Source organism: Dermacentor albipictus, chromosome 1 (assembly GCF_038994185.2).
Source record: "Dermacentor albipictus isolate Rhodes 1998 colony chromosome 1, USDA_Dalb.pri_finalv2, whole genome shotgun sequence".
NCBI lineage: Eukaryota > Metazoa > Arthropoda > Arachnida > Ixodida > Ixodidae > Dermacentor > Dermacentor albipictus.
The window spans coordinates 278,801,284-278,818,107 of NC_091821.1; the positions used below are offsets into that span (position 1 = coordinate 278,801,284).

Below are 16,824 nucleotides of genomic sequence, written 5' to 3' on the forward strand. Positions count from 1 at the left end.
GTTGAAATCACGAAAAAGAAATGGGCATGGGCAGAACATGTAATGAGGAGGGAAGATAACCGATGGTCATTAAGGGTTACGGACTAGATTCCAAGGTAAGGGAAGCGTGGCAGGGGGTGGCAGGAAGCTAGGTGGGCGGATGAGATTAAGAAGTTTGCAGGGACAACTTGGCCACAATTAGTACGTGACCGGGGTAGTTGGAGAAGTATGGGAGAGGCCTTTGCCCTGCAGTGGGCGTAACCAGGCAGATGACGATGATGATGACAAACACACACTCTCCCATCTCCTCTCGCTATTTCTCACTATCACCCACTTTTCCTCACTTCAGCTTGTACTCTCTGTCCTGAACCTTGCGCTCCTGCTCTCCATCTCCGTTCTCATTGCCATGCGAATCCTCCACCGCGGGGCCTAGAGCACCTGAACACTGGGAGGACTGGGAGACTCTGCTGTGCTCTGGAGACCCGGTCGTGCAGACCATGGCTACTGAACGAGCTGCCAGCGTTATGGACCGAAGTAGCATAAACGCTTGAGTGCAGTGGGGTCGTGCGGGGGCCCGGGAGCCTGCGTGCCCCAAACTCCTTAGTCTGTACAATAATTCTCTCTGTACAATAATTCTGTACATCAAGTCTGTACATGATGGTGATGACCGCGAAGGCTACCAGACATCATAACCTGTATATCCGACGCGACGGTGAGTGCGTGTCGCGCTGCGTCGCGAGAGCTCCGGCGGCCTCGCACCCCCATACACACGAGCAAAGGTTAGTCGCATTGGCGCCAACGCAGGGGTGACCGTTGTCGGCGAAAAAATCGGCAGGAACGCCTTCGCCAATAGTTGCCGAGTGGCGCTAGACCAGGCCTCGAACACTCTCAAGTGCCAGCGATCGCCACAGAGAAGAAAGGGCGCCATTACATGCGGCTTTTTAAAGACATTTTCAAGCATTGCAAGGTAGACCACAATATTGACACGTGTACTTATCTTTATCGCGCAACCACGTTTCGCCGCTTAACAACTGTAATCGCAGAGCGAGGGACGCGCCTGCATGTATCCGACGTTTCTGGAAAGTTATCGACGCTTCTATCCGCGTGTCTGTTGTCGCCGAACCTTGTGTTATCAGATTTCATCGCGTGACACGAATGGTTTGGAACTTTGTGGAAGACACGCAGGTCCCATCAGTTAATCTGGAACATTCGACGACTGATCTATAAAAGCCGACGCGCTTGACCCGCTGATCAGATTTTCGACGATCGCCGACTGTGTTCGCCGCTATCGTTGCGCTTTAAGTGTAGCCTGTTTTGTGGGCACAGGTTCGCCCAATAAAAGCTAGTTTTGCCTTTCACAGTACTGCTACTGTGTTCTCTCTTCACCGTCACTACCACGTGACATCTGGTGGAGGTGCTAGTGCGTTCATGTACCGAACGCCCCCGCAAAGCCGCGATCCAAGCCCGAAGCCCGAGGACCAAACTAACATCGCCGAAGACCAGCGTGCTAGCCGCAGACTGCAAGGACTGCCCCCAGAGCACGGACTTCTACCTGAGTCGACAAAGAAGATCGTGGTCAAAACAACTCCAATGGCTGCCCCAGCGTCCCCCGTTATCCTACAGCAACCTCGGGACCCACCAACTTTCCATGGAGCAGCAACTGAGGACCCGGAATACTGGCTGGAGACGTACGAGCGAATCGCGACTTTCAACAACTGGGACTCCGACGACAAGTTGCGGCACGTATACTTCGCCCTAGAAGACGCCGCCAGAACGTGGTTCGAGAACAGGGAGTCGACATTGACAACATGGGACCTGTTCCGTACCGGCTTCATGCGCACCTTTACAAGCGTCGTGCGCAAGGAAAGGGCCGAAGCCATGCTGGACGCCCGAGTGCAACTACCGAACGAGAACGTTGCCATCTTCACGGAGGAAATGAAGCGTCTCTTCCGCCACGCCGACCCGGATATGCCCGAGGAGAAGAAAGTCCGCCTTCTCATGCGTGGTGTGAAGGAAGAACTTTTCGGCGCAATGGTACGAATCCCACCGAAGACCGTAGAAGAGTTCCTTCGCGAGGCAACCAGCATCGAGAAGACACTCGAGATGCGAAACCGGCAATTCGACCGCCGCACGAACGCGACAAACTACGCCGGACTTCAGTCACTGGCCACCGACGACCTGCGCGAGACTATCCGAGCTGTCGTGCGGGAGGAGCTACAAAAGTTGTTCCCGTCATCACAGCCTCAGGTGGCTTCGATTGCCGATGTCGTGCGTGAGGAACTCCAACAACAACTTGGAGTAGCCCCTGAATCGCCGCAACCCCAGCCGCAAGCAATGACCTACGCCGCCGTCGCACGCCGTCAAGGCCCCCCTCCGTGACCGCGCCAGGGCCCTGTCACGCCACAGTTTCGTCGTCCGCCGCCGCCGCCGCCAGCACGACCACCCGTCGCCCAGCGCACCTACGCGAGGAAGACGGACATCTGGCGTGCTCCTGACCACCGCCCGCTCTGCTACCACTGCGGAGAAGCGGGTCACGTCTACCGACGATGTCCGTACCGGGAGATGGGACTGCGAGGTTTCGCCGTCAACGCGCCGCGTCCACAGCTTGGCGAGCGCCCACGTGACATCGCCGATTACCTCGCCGCTACTCAGTGGAGCCCTCGACGGCCGTCCCGTTCGCCATCACCAGGCCGCTACCTGTCGCCGCAGCGCCGACCATACACTGGCCCAGCCCGGGGCCGGTCAGCGAGCCCGTACCCGGAAAACTAAAAGCAGCAACCGATGGAGGTGCGGTTGCTGTTCGTCGAACTGACGAAGATCCTCCGCCGCCGACGAAGACGACGAAGAAACCATCTCGACGACCTAATGACGACACGCCGCCGTCCCGACGAAGTCTGGAAGCCAAAACTACACCGACGAAAGACGACTTGACGACGCGACGTTCCAACTTCATTTCAACACGACGCAGCCGTGATCCAACGCCAAGACCTAACTGCAATGCCAGACAAAGAACAACCGACCTCGACGTGCTTCTCGACGGTCACGCAGTCACTGCCTTAGTCGACACAGGGGCCGATTACTCCGTAATGAGTGGACACATCGCCGCCCAGTTGAAGAAAGTGAAGACCGCATGGGAAGGCCCTCAGATTCGCACCGCTGGAGGACACTTCATCACGCCGACTGGGATCTGCACGGCAAGAATAACCATTCATGACCGGACTTACCCTGCCACCTTCGTTATCCTCCAACAGTGTTCACGAGACGTCATTCTCGGTATGGACTTCCTGGACCAACACGGCGCAATCATCAACCTCAAGTCGAAGTCAGTAACGCTGTCGGAAGATAAAGCAATGCCGCCGGAGAGCCCTCGTAGTCACCACGCCTTGAGTGTGCTTGAAGATCAAGTGAGCATCCCGCCTCGCTGCAGCATTGTTATTTCGGTCAGCACCGAAACACCCGCTGACGTAGAAGGCGTCATCGAAGGCGACCAACTTCTTCTGCTAGACCGTGAAATTTGCGTCGCAAGAGGGATCGCTCGACTGCATGGAGGGAAAACTGAAGTGTTGCTGACAAACTTCAGCCAGGAGTTCAAGCACATCAACAAGGGCACGACGATCGCGTACATCGAGGAAATTCTGGAAACAAGTAATGCGTTTGTCCTATCGGATTCCGCCGCATCTACCCCGACGACCATGGTTCCCGAACCAGACTACGACATTAATCCAAATCTCCCTATGATTAAGCAACAGCAGCTGAGAAGTCTGCTCCGACGTTACAAAGGCTGCTTTTCGACGTCATCGAGGATTCGACAAACACCAGTCGCCAAGCATCGCACAATCACCGAGGAATGCGCTCGACCACTGCGTCAGAGCCCTTACTGAGTTTCGGCGCGAGAACGTGAAGCTATAAGAGAACAAGTCGACGAAATGCTGCGCGACGACATCATCCAGCCATCGAAAAGCCCGTGGGCATCCCCTGTTGTTCTGGTAAAGAAAAAGGACGGAACCCTACGTTTCTGCGTCGATTATCGGCGTCTGAACAAGATCACGAAGAAGGACGTATACCCCCTCCCACGGATAGACGACGCATTGGATCGGCTCTGCAACGCTAAATACTTCTCGTCCATGGATCTCAAGTCTGGCTATTGGCAAATAGAAGTCGACGAAAGAGATCGTGAAAAGACCGCCTTCATCACCCCAGACGGCCTCTACGAGTTCAAGGTTATGCCATTCGGACTGTGCTCGGCGCCTGCAACGTTCCAGCGCGTGATGGACACGGTTTTAGCAGGATTGAAGTGGCAGACCTGTCTCGTATAATTGGATGACGTCGTCGTCTTCGCCGAAAATTTCGACGTTCACCTTAGGCGGCTGGCAACAGTACTAGAGGCCATCAGGACATCAGGACTTACTCTGAAGCCGGAAAAGTGCCGCTTCGCTTACGAGGAGCTTCTATTTTTAGGCCACGTCATCAGCAAATCTGGAGTCCGCCCCGACCCGCAGAAGACAGCTGCCATAGCAAAGTTCCCACAGCCCATCGACAAGAAGGCAGTGCGTAGATTTCTTGGCATGTGCGCCTACTACAGGCGATTTGTCAAGAACTTTTCACGCATCGCTGAGCCGCTGACGCAGCTAACTAATGTGACGTCGAGTTCAAGTGGGAAACGCCGCAGGCCGAGGCATTTCAAGAACTCAAACGACGCATGCAGTCGCCGCCCGTACTTGCGCACTTCGACGAGAACGCCGATACCGAAATCCACACTGACGCCAGTAGCCTAGGCCTCGGCGCCGTCCTGGTCCAGAGAAAAGATGGACATGAACACGTGATAGCTTACGCTAGCCGGTCGTTGTCAAAAGCGGAAGGCAATTATTCTACAACCGAAAAGGAATGCCTCGCCATCGTTTGGGCTACAGCGAAATTTCGCCCTTACCTATATGGCAGGCCATTCAAAGTCGTCAGCGACCATCACGCCTTGTGCTGGCTAGCGAATTTAAAGGATCCCTCAGGACGGCTAGCACGGTGGAGCCTCAGACTACAAGAATACGACATCACTGTAACATACAAGTCCGGACGAAAACACTCAGACGCCGATTGCCTATCACGCGCCCCCATTGACCCGCCGCCGCAACATGACGAGGATGACGACGCCTTCCTTGGTATAATTAGCGCGGAAGACTTCGCCGAACAACAACGAGCGGACCCGGAACTTAAAGGCCTCGTCGATTATTTGGAAGGGCACACCGACGTTGTCCCCATGGCATTTAAGCGCGGATTATCTTCCTTCACGCTTCAAGACAGTCTACTCGTGAAGAAGAACTTCTCACCAGTCCGCGCCAATTACCTTCTTGTTGTCCCGTCAGGACTTCGTCCAGAAGTATTGCACGCCCTACATGACGATCCGACCGCTGGACACCTCGGTTTTTCCCGGACACTATCGAGGATTCAAGAAAAGTATTATTGGCCGCGCCTGACCGCCGACGTCGCCCGTTATGTCAGAACATGCCGAGACTGTCAGCGACGCAAGACACCGCCGACAAGGCCAGCCGGATTACTACAGCCAATCGAGCCTCCTTGCCGGCCATTCCAGCAGATCGGGATGGACTTGCTGGGACCCTTTCCGACGTCAACAACCGGAAATAAGTGGATCGTCGTGGCGACAGACTGCCTCACCCGCTTCGCTGAAACTAAAGCACTGCCGAAAGGTAGCGCAGCCGAAGTGGCGAAATTCTTTGTCGAAAACATCCTGCTTCGACATGGCGCCCCAGAAGTCCTCATCACCGACAGAGGAACGGCCTTTACAGCGTAGCTTACCCAAGCCATTCTGAAATACAGTCATACAAGGCACAGGAGGACCACGGCCTACCACCCGCAGACGAATGGCCTTACGGAGCGGCTGAATAAGACCCTCGCCGACATGCTAGCGATGTACGTCGACGTCGAACACAAGACCTGGGATGCCGTCCTGCCGTACGTAACATTCGCTTACAACACGGCGGTGCAAGAAACAACACAGATCACGCCGTTTAAGCTGGTTTACGGCAGGAACCCGACGACGACGCTCGACGCCATGCTGCCCCACATCACTGACGAAAAGAATGTGGACGTCGCTAGCTATCTCCAGCGCGCCGAAGAAGCCCGACAGCTCGCCCGCCTACGAATCAAGACCCAGCAGCGTACCGACAGCCGACACTACAACCTCCGAAGACGCTTCGTCGAGTACCAGCCCGGCGACCGTGTTTGGGTATGGACCCCGATACGCCGGCGAGGACTCAGTGAGAAGCTGCTGCGACGCTATTTCGGACCCTACAAGGTCATCCGACGTATTGGCGGACTAGACTATGAGGTCGTGCCAGACGGCATTTCGCACTCACAGCGGCGCCGCGCACGATCTGAAGTGGTCCACGTGGTGCGCCTTAAACCATTTTACGGACGCTGATGAACTTCCTTAGTTTGTTGTTTTCTTTGCTACGAGTGCTTTTCTTTGTTACTTTCGTTTGTTTGCAGCATCGGGTCGATGCTCTTTAAGAGGGGGGTAATGACACGTGTACTTATCTTTATCGCGCAACCACGTTTCGCCGCTTAACAACTATAATCGCAGAGCGAGGGACGCGCCTGCATGTATCCGACGTTTCTGGAAAGTTATCGACGCTTCTATCCGCGTGTCTGTTGTCGCCGAACCTTGTGTTATCAGATTTCATCGCGTGACACGAATGGTTTGGAACTTTGTGGAAACCACGCGGGTCCCATCAGTTAATCTGGAACATTCGACGACTGATCTATAAAAGCCGACGCGCTTGACCCGCTGATCAGATTTTCGACGATCGCCGACTGTGTTCGCCGCTATCGTTGTGCTTTAAGTGTAGCCTGTTTTGTGGGCACAGGTTCGCCCAATAAAAGCTAGTTTTGCCTTTCACAGTACTGCTACTGTGTTCTCTCTTCACCGTCACTACCACGTGACAATATCTTGGGGGATATTCTGGAAGGCGAAGGTACAGGCAACCACTGTATACAGCTTTTCAGGGTGATGAGAAAATGCCGTTTGCGTTGAATAGAAAGGGATGAAAAGCGACGAGAAAGTTCACACCAACAAGGGATTGAGGCAGAGGTACCCTCTATCCTCGCTTTTGTTTATGATGTGCATTGTAAGGGTGGATAGGGCGTTAGGGAAAAAATATCGGGTTTAATCTCTGATACAAACAGGCGGGCACCATAGTAGAGCAGCAGCTTCTAGGTTTGTTTTATGCTGACGAAATTCTGTTGATATCTAACAAGCAAGTTCATATGCAACGTCTGGCTAATCCGCTATCTGTGGACAGGAAGACGAAAATTTGGGTCTGAAATTTAGCGGTAAAAATCCGGTGTTGTGGTATTCAATAAAAGCAGTGGACAGCCTCAATGCAGGGCCAGGAAATGCCACGGGTAATATAATATAAGTACGCTGGTGTATGGACAAACGAAGGTAATATATAAATATGGAAAACAAAAAAAGGCAAAGGGGAAGAAAAACGCGGCCATAATGAAACACACAGTACTCTGAGGATAGAATAGGTACGAGGTGCTCCGGGGTATGTGGAAGGGTGTAATGGTTCCAGGACTTATATTTGTAAATGCGGTTGTTTGCTTGAAGTAATCGGTAAAATGGTGACTCGATGGCAACCAATGGTCTGTGGGACGCCTGACATTGGGCGCTCATGAGAAGCCTAGAAATGAAGATGTGTAGGGTAATATGGGCTGGACAAGTTTTGAAGTGAGGGAAGCTCAGAGTAAAATTGATTATGAAGAACAACTGAGGAATGTGGAAGAAAGTAAATGGGCTGGGAGAGTGTTGAGGTATTTGTAAAGGAAAGACATTGATTCACAATGGAAAAAAAGAACTAGGAAGCTTACCAACAAGTATGCGACATGCATGGCGAGCAACATGGCAATAAATAACGACACGAGGAAAGTCAGAGAAGGTGTGATAATATCGTGGGTAGCGGCAATGGAAAAGAAATCTGCTATGAGTAACTACATCAAACGAAGAAAAGAAATCAGGAAAGAAACAATTCATGGTAAGTCAAAAAGAAGCTCCTTACTTTTCGGAGCGAGATCAGGATGCCCCAGAAGGTGCAGTGATAATACGAGGTACACCAAGGACGAAGAAACAGCCATCCATCCATCCATCCATCCATCCATCCATCCATCCATCCATCCATCCATCCATCCATCCATCCATCCATCCATCCATCCATCCATCCATCCATCCATCCATCCATCCATCCATCCATCCATCCGTCCGTCCGTCCGTCCTTCCGTCCATCCATCCATCCATCCATCCATCCATCCATCCATCCATCCATCCATCCATCCATCCGTCCGTCCGTCCGTCCGTCCGTCCGTCCGTCCGTCCGTCCGTCCGTCCAAGCAACCAACCAACCAACACTTTACCCGCTCACCCACAAACTCGTATTTCACCATGAAACACCCAAATAGGGCTAGTGTAATTTGGTCGCACACATTCATTGGTGTTTTTCCAGCTAGGGACGAAAAACTGGGATAGATATTTCATCTAGAAATGTAGCTATAGTAGGAGACAAGCATAGTTAACCTGTAATTTTTTACATAACGAGTAGGACATTGTTTTCATCGAAGTTTTGTTATGAAAGTATTTGCTTTATTACTTAAATCAACGCTTTCAGACCCTACTGACGTGTGATAAGCAGGAGCTTTGGTATTGATTACTGTCAGGGCTGTTTATTGATTCAGATTGCATAGCGATAATACAAGGTCGACCCAAATGCGTCGTGAAGCTTCAAGCGAAAAGCGCCCGAGAACCAATGGTCACGATGACAGGAAGAGCTATTATAGGAGGAGCGATTGAAGCGCAACTACACGAGGAGGGAACAAACATTCAGGAATGGAAACAATTTTTTATGTAAACAGAGACACTGCTTGACTGCTTTCAACGAAAATAAAAAATCCTAATCAATCCTATATGAATGGGGCAAGGGTTCACAGTCAACGTTTGGCTGTATTCTGGTGGCGCGGTGTTTGTGAGGTGTTCCATCGTTAAGCAGCGTATTGACTAAAAAGTAGTGATTACGACCGATGAATAACTGTTTAATTTAGCTGTTTCCGTGCGGTTACAGTCGCCGACGTGCACGGCGCCTGACGATGCGACAAGCACCCGAAGCTTTCTTTGGCCTGCAAAAAGAAACGATTTTCTGTGAATGGGTGTGATTGAGGCACAACTACGGCTGACCATTTGCTGCAACGCTCTGCGTACTGAGACCTGGAAACGCCCATCGAATCGAACTGCAGGGCATTTAAGACGATGAAAAAAACGAGAACAAGGTGAAAGCAGGAGCCAACGTTTCGACAAGTGGACTTGTCTTCTTCAAGTCCTATGAACCGCCTTGAAGAAGACAAGTCCACTTGTCGAAATGTCGGCTCCTGCTTTCACCCTGTTCTTGTTTTGTTCATCGTCTTCAATTTCTGTCTCCCGCCTTCCCCGTGTTTTGCAAGGCATTTAAAAACACAGCTCCGATGGTAGGCCAACAAAAAAAACTTTGCGCCTTTGACCACAAAAATAGCGTCACTTCTGCTTCAAAGGATATGGCGTGAGATTAATTTTGTTCCGCTGGAAGTGCTACCACGTCAAACAGATGGCGCTAAGCCCTATGAACCGTCTTAAGGTGGTTCTTAAGCTTGTTCTTAGGCGGTTCTTATGAGCCGCCTTAACTACTTAAGAGGAAAAACAAATTCAGGAAAGAAACAATTTATGATAACTCAAAGGGAAGCTCATTACTTTTCGAAGCGAGATCGGGATGCCTTAGAACACGCACCTATAAAGCGAAATATAAGAAGGAAGAAGAAGCATGTGCTTGCTGCGGTAAAGCTAAGGAAACTATGGAGCGTGTTTTAGTAGAATGTGAAGACGTCTACCCAGCGGTCGATTTAGGCACCACAGGCCTCCTTGAAGCCCTTGGGTTCAGCGAGAGCAGTGGAAAAGTAAACATGTCTGCAATAGGGATCAGTAAAAGGCGATAGGAGGATTGGCGGAATAAAAGTAGGTAAAAGACGTACAAAAGCACAGTTCGCAATAGGGGATCAGAAAATTTGGTTGTCGGAGTTCATAGCGTTTTGTTTTCTTTTTTATTGTTCAACCTAGGTAGGCAATTAGGCAGTATAACAGGAAGAGCTTGGTGGCGAATCCCACCGCCCTGTTCCAAAGGGGACGCTATAAAATCCATCCATCCACCGCCGATGAACCGCCACGTTAGAACGTATGCCTTCTGCGGAAGCTTCGCTACCCGGTACATTTACCTTGGATATTAGTTGCAAATAGCGTGGTCGTTTCCTTTGAGCAGCATCACGCAGGTTCGTTTGAAAGCACTTTTGTTTTGATAGCAATATCATCTAGCTCAGGATGCGTCGAACTTTCGATAGCGCTCACCAAGCGAACATGTTTAATGAAGGTGACTTTTATCGGCTGCAGCGTTTGACTGGCATAACGGTTGCACGGCTTCCATCGTTAGTGAGCTGGCGCGTCTGGCCGTGTAATGACGTGCTGCTTGAAAAATAATGTTCTCGCTAGCGTGAAAATTACGCGCTGGAACCGAGCGAAGTCTGTTTGGAGACAACCCACGAAACGGATGAAATTTGAAGCCTGGGAGCGCGGGCACGAATAAGCAAAAAGCACGGATTCGCACTTTCAGCCTTGAGTTTCTTGGCATGCGAGGCGGATAAAGAACATTTCTGTCGTAATTTGTCAAAGCGGCAACACTTGCAGCTTTCATAAGTGCAGGTGGTAAATTATAAATATATTTCCTAAAACTCTTTATAATTCTCTCGCGTTTGTGGAAAATAATAACATCTATGTGATTATTGCTTCCGAAAAAAAATTCAAAAGTGGCTCGTGTTATTTAGCCACATCGCTAAAATTCCTAACATGGAATATAGTGTGAGTAATATATAATATTGATGGTTTATGCATAAACGATCCTCCGCAGCAAACTCGCTGTACATTAGTAGCAAATGCACTTCCGCTGTTACATAGATTAATACACTGATACGTAATAATATGACTGTGTTTATTAGCAGTATCTGAAGGAAACATTACCATCTAATCGAAATTTGACTAAGCGCAGCACACACAAGGACTCCATTGAAAAAAATACACATTCAAAACTGTGTTGCGTGCGGATTTTCTGTCATGCAACATTGTGTCCACTGCTCTTAGTGAGACGTCAAAGACAGACTCAACCATGCTTCCAATATAATAAGCGGGGCTTTTATTCTTTCGACATCAGCTTCCGAGGCGCTGCTCACATTTACTCCCCCATTTGGACTTGTCTTTGGACGTACAAGACAACAGTGAATGTATTGCCACTGGAAGTAACATCAAGGACCAGAATCCTCACAAGGTATGGTTCTGAACACTTCACCTAGAACAGCAATTTGTTCATCTACTGGAGTAAAATGTTTCGCAATTTTTAGTTGTGTGCTTGTCATGGTCTCATCAGTTCCCTTTTCAGGAAGATGGACAAAAGAGAGATTATTGGTTTGTTAGCTGCCACACCAAGCCATAAGAAGCTCAACGGTCATCATAATGACTACGCCATATACAGAAGAGGTCGGGGCTCACGTGGTGGAGGGGTTGCAGTTATTGCTAAGCGAGTAGTCAACGTAACACTGCTTGAATAAATTGATGAGCATGAACGTTTCTTTTTGTACGTAAGTGCTCGTGGTTTAATTGTTTTCTTGTGCTTTGTATCGTGCACCTGATGCAGCGAATTCTTTCATGTGTAGTCTCTTTGACCGATTACTACCTTACGAAAATTGGAGCTTAATTCGTTATGGTGATGTTAATTTACCTGCCATCGCTTGGGATAAAAGGTCGCATGGCTTTAGTGCCTTGTGCGATATTATTTTATATCTGATGTTTTCTTTAAACTTCAGGTAACCTGTGTAGGATTGCACCAGAGAGTCATCTGTCCTAGACCTCTTCTTTGTTAGGCAAACCTTTTTAATGAAGTGCTTAGCGTTGAAGCTGAAATCTCGAACCATCGGCTGTTATCCTTTAGTTGTACTTCGCCAGTTGCTTCCGGAATGCGCCCAGTTAAAATGATCAAGGACAATGCACATGCTGACGATAAAGCAATTGTCGACTCTTTACAATCACAATGAGAAAACTCTTGCAGCAATGACCTGCATAGTTTATGGCAGCACTTTAGGGATACACAGCAGTATAGCATTGAAGACTTTGTTCGCCTTAAAAACAGATTCGTATTAATCGTTGCAATCCTTGGTTTGTCGCGAAATTATTAAAATGAAACGCAAATTGAAGCGATACGTTGCCTTTACAGTTAGAGGTGCTAAAAAAGGTACTTGTATCATGGTTAAAATTAGTCCCGCTATCATTAAAATTAGTATTATTTCCGTTATTTTGTACGATGGCACCCGGATATATAAACAGTTATCTTATTTTCGAATTTTCTAGGTCGCAAGACTGATCAGTTGTCCAAAATTCGAATTAATAATAAGGTTTAAACAGGCTCCACGATCATGGCGCTAGGTTTTAACTGGTATCTTCAAAGCGTGTTCCTTAAGGAGCGGGCAACCACAGCTAGATTTCCAATTGAATCACGTGGTGAAGTTCCAACTATTTCTGTGAACGTAGTTCTGTCTATGCTGCGTAAACTCAATGAAATCCGCTGGTACTGATGTGCTTTCAAATGCCTTTCTGAAACGTTTTGCAGCACAAGTATCTCAGTTCTTAACGAAGATTTCAAGTTTTCTTAACTTTCGGGTAATATGCCGGAGGACTGGAGGATGGCCAGCGTTGTGCAAATTCGTAAAAAAGGGGACAGGCTAACAATTTCTTATTATCGGATAATTTTAATCACTTGCTCTCGTTGCAAGTTGCTTGGACACATAGTTCTTGCTTATCTTAACTCCTATCTTGCTGAAAATAACATTTTGTCACCTGCGCAACATGGCTTGCGGAAAGAAATGTCCACTGTGACGCAGCATAGTTACGACAGTTACTGATATTGAGTTGTGCTTGATGAGGAAGGGCAGATTGACGTACTTATTTTAGATTTCCGCAAATCATGTGACGTAGTTCTACACAGCAAACTTATTTATAAACTGGAAAGTATAATTGTCTCCACTTATCTTGTCAGTTGGAATAATGCTTATTTGAAACACAGGACACAGTACGTAGCAGTTAATGCTTGCAAATTCAAAACACTTCTAGCAGGTGTACCAGCAAGGAAACGTCTTTAGACCCGTTGCTCTTTCTAATATATGTTACTGATTTGCGGGCTGATATTTCTGAAAATGCCTCTGTCAGGCTTTTTGCAGATGCCTGCATTCTTTTCGCGAGCACAAGCTAACAGAATGATCATTACTTCTCGCAAAATTCGCTATTAGCCGTTCATCAATGGTGCGTTAAATGGAATATGGAACTTAACCTAGATTAAGTTGTCATATTATGAATCTCGCGCAAAACAGGTTTCCATTTCTCTGACAGTCTACTAAATAATTCAATTGTGGCGGTCACACACCATAAATACTTAGGGGCTACATTACCAACCGATTTACCATGGACTGCGCACGTTTGGAATATTTATTTTTGATAATTTTCCAAGCTGTGCTTTCTGAGACGGAACCTCAGAGGTGCTCCAAGTAAGTTTGAACTCCTTGCATACATGACATTTATTCGATCAAAATTAGAGGGTGCGTCGGTTTTATGGGATCGTTCATAAAGAGGGACATTTACCAGCTTAAGACGGTCCAAAGGTAAGCCAGGTGGATTTTCCCTTTATTAATCACTTTTCTCCACCTTGTGGGCTTCCGGCATAACTTTTATGGAGAGCGGTGTTTGAGGGCTCCCATCAGCAGTCCTTCATGCGCGACGATTCGGGACTGCCGCCGCAGATGGAGACTGCGCTCCCGTGGGCGCTTGGCTGCGTGCCGCGGCTGCGCTTGCGCGCCAGCTCGTGGCGGTAGGGCTGGCTGACGTCACGGCGCCTGGGGCGTGGCAGCGCGGTCCGGACGTCCGCCTTATGGCCGTGGTAGGCAACCACGTATCCTAACCCGGACGTTTCCCCTGTTAGACCCCGCGGAGCCAATATACGTCCACCCTCGCACATAGGCGGCAGTTGCAATCTCACCCAATGTTTTATTTCCCGCCTCTCTCCTCTTTCTGTTTAACGCTTTGCGCTCCACATCTCTCACACTATTCAGCGCGCGTGTTGCAAGGCCAAGGCGGCGTCCCACTTGGGGGCACGTTAGCTTTTCACCGGCTCTGTGACGCGACCGGCCGGACCTATCGGGCGTCACGGACACCGTTCCCTCTCCATCTGTTCATTCACCCTTTTCATGTGTCTGATGTTCCATGCACCCTATTGCTCTTCCTTTCATGCCGACTCTTGCCTGGTGTTTTACCGTTGCTGGGCAATGACCGTCCGATTGGTTGAGAAATCCGAATCAGGCGTCATTGCCTTGTTTTTCATAAGCATGTTTGTTCAGCTATTTTCAGGCATACTTCCGTCGCTCTGAGATCAACGATGAACGAACTGTGTCAGGATCACATTTTCAACACCAGAGGCACCTGGAACACTTCGTATCATTGTGCTTGTAATCCGCATATTTGAGACCGATATTCATTAAGCGCTCTATGTGAGGACCTTCTGCCCTCGCTTACCGGACCTTAGGACACTAGGAGTAACTGTACCCACTCTTTATTTTGCCAATTCGATTTTTTCATGTTAAATAAGTGGCTTTGGTAATACTCGACAATCCCTGCTCATTTATTTTCAATTGTCTCACACCCGTTATGGCACTTTGTAGAAGCGGGCCTTTCCCTCCATTTATTTAGCTTGTTTTATACGGAAAAGGGAACAAGAATTTGAAGGGGGCGGATTATGCTACGTCTTGCTTCATGCCTGTCACCATGGCGTAGAAGAGAGCAAGCGCCGATGCCTGGAGGTTACTCGTTCAAATGTTTGATGCCGGCTCACAAAACGCTAAACACACGCATAACCCACATATTCTGAAGTATACTGTGCTGCAGCAGCATAACATACTCTTACAGGTATGTTACATTTCTACATGTAAACAGGTAATGTAATTGAGGTATGTGCATGAAAAAAATAAATAAATAAACAGACGCATTTGAGAAGAAATAGGTGGCAGCGTCTTGTAGATTTTGCCCCTTGCAGACAGTCACGCATCATTTCCAAATCAGTAAGCGACCACACACCAGCGGAAAAGCGTTTTCTTCCCTCCTTATCCAAGCCGCAACAGTTGTACCGGGCCTCTTTAAAGTCTCCCCGAAGTATGGAAATGATAATGATGATGACTTATTTTCATCCAGCTTGAAATGGGGTGGTGACAAATAGTCAGCTAGCCTGCTTGCGTTAATCAGCTATACTATATATGCTTTTCATTGTAGCAGTTTCGTATACATCTCCTCAATCTCTTTCGCAAAAGTCCTCGGTCGACCTTGTACCGCCAATGCCGGCGATGGTCGTATCAGTCTCTTCCCTGTTTTTTTCCTACGAACAGTCTAGACGTATGTTGCTTATCTCGACTCCTGACCGGTTGGTGATGCATCATCATCAGCCTGGTTACGCCCACTGCAGGGCAAAGGCCTCTCCCATGCTTCTCCAACAACCCCGGTCATGTACTAATTGTGGCCATGCCGTCCCTGCAAACTTCTTAATCTCATCCGCCCACCTAACTTTCTGCCGCCCCCTGCTACGCTTCCCTTCCCTTGGAATCTAGTCCGTAACCCTTAATGACCATCGGTTATCTTCCCTCCTCATTACATGTCCTGCCCATGCCAATTTCTTTTCCTTGATTTCAACTAAGATGTCATTAACTCGCGTTTGTTCCCTCACACAATCCGCTCTTTTCTTATCCCTTAACGTTACACCTATCATTCTTCTTTCCATAGCTCGTTGCGTCGTCCTCAATTTGAGTAGAACACTTTTCGTAAGCCTCCATGTTTCTGCCCCGTAGGTGAGTACTGGTAAGACACAGCTATTATGTACTTTTCTCTTGAGGGATAATGGCACCCTGCTGTTCATAATCTGAGAATGCCTGCCAAACGCACCCCAGCCCATTCTTATCCTTCTGATTATTTCCGTCTCATGATCCGGATCCGCCGTCACTACCTGCCCTAAGTAGATGTATTCCCTTACCACTTCTAGTGCCTCGCTACCTATTGTAAATTGCTGTTCTCTTCCGAGACTGTTAAACATTACTTTAGTTTTCTGCAGATTAATTTTTAGACCCACTCTTCTGCTTTGCCTCTCCAGTTCAGTGAGCATGCATTGTAATTTGTCTCCTGAGTTACTAAGCAAGGCAATATCATCAGCGAATCGCAAGTTACTAAGGTATTCTCCATTAACTTTTATCCCCAATTCTTCCCAATCAAGGTCTCTGAATACCTCCTGTAAACAGGCTGTGAATAGCATTGGAGAGATCGTATCTCCCTGCCTGACGCCTTTCTTTATTGGGATTTTGTTGCTTTCTTTATGCAGGACTACGGTGGCTGTGGAGCCGCTATAGATATCTTTCAGTATTTTAACGTACGGCTCGTCTACACCCTGATTCCGCAATGCCTCCATGATTGCTGAGATTTCGACTGAATCAAACGCTTTCTCGTAATAAATGAGAGCTATTTATAAGGGTTGCTTATATTCCGCACATTTCTCTATCACCTGATTTCTATGGTTTTCTCTAACACCTGATGTTCTATTGTTGAGTAGCCTTTACGGAATCCTGCCTGGTCCTTTGCTTGACAGAAGTCTAAGGTGTTTCTGATTCTATTTGCGATTACCTTAGTAAATAGTT

At 48.5% G+C, this 16,824-nt stretch overlaps 1 protein-coding gene across 1 annotated transcript in view; it reads left to right on the forward strand.

Annotated features, from left to right (window-relative positions):
* The window catches only part of LOC135920255 (uncharacterized), a 76,202-nt gene extending 64,656 nt beyond the window's left edge, over positions 1–11,546 (forward strand). The window contains exons 2-3 of the mRNA XM_070525046.1: positions 11,268–11,381; positions 11,493–11,546. Coding sequence (XP_070381147.1) covers positions 11,268–11,381; positions 11,493–11,546 — 168 coding nt within the window. The remainder of the gene's footprint in view (positions 1–11,267; positions 11,382–11,492) is intronic.
* The last annotated feature ends 5,278 nt before the right edge of the window (positions 11,547–16,824 follow it).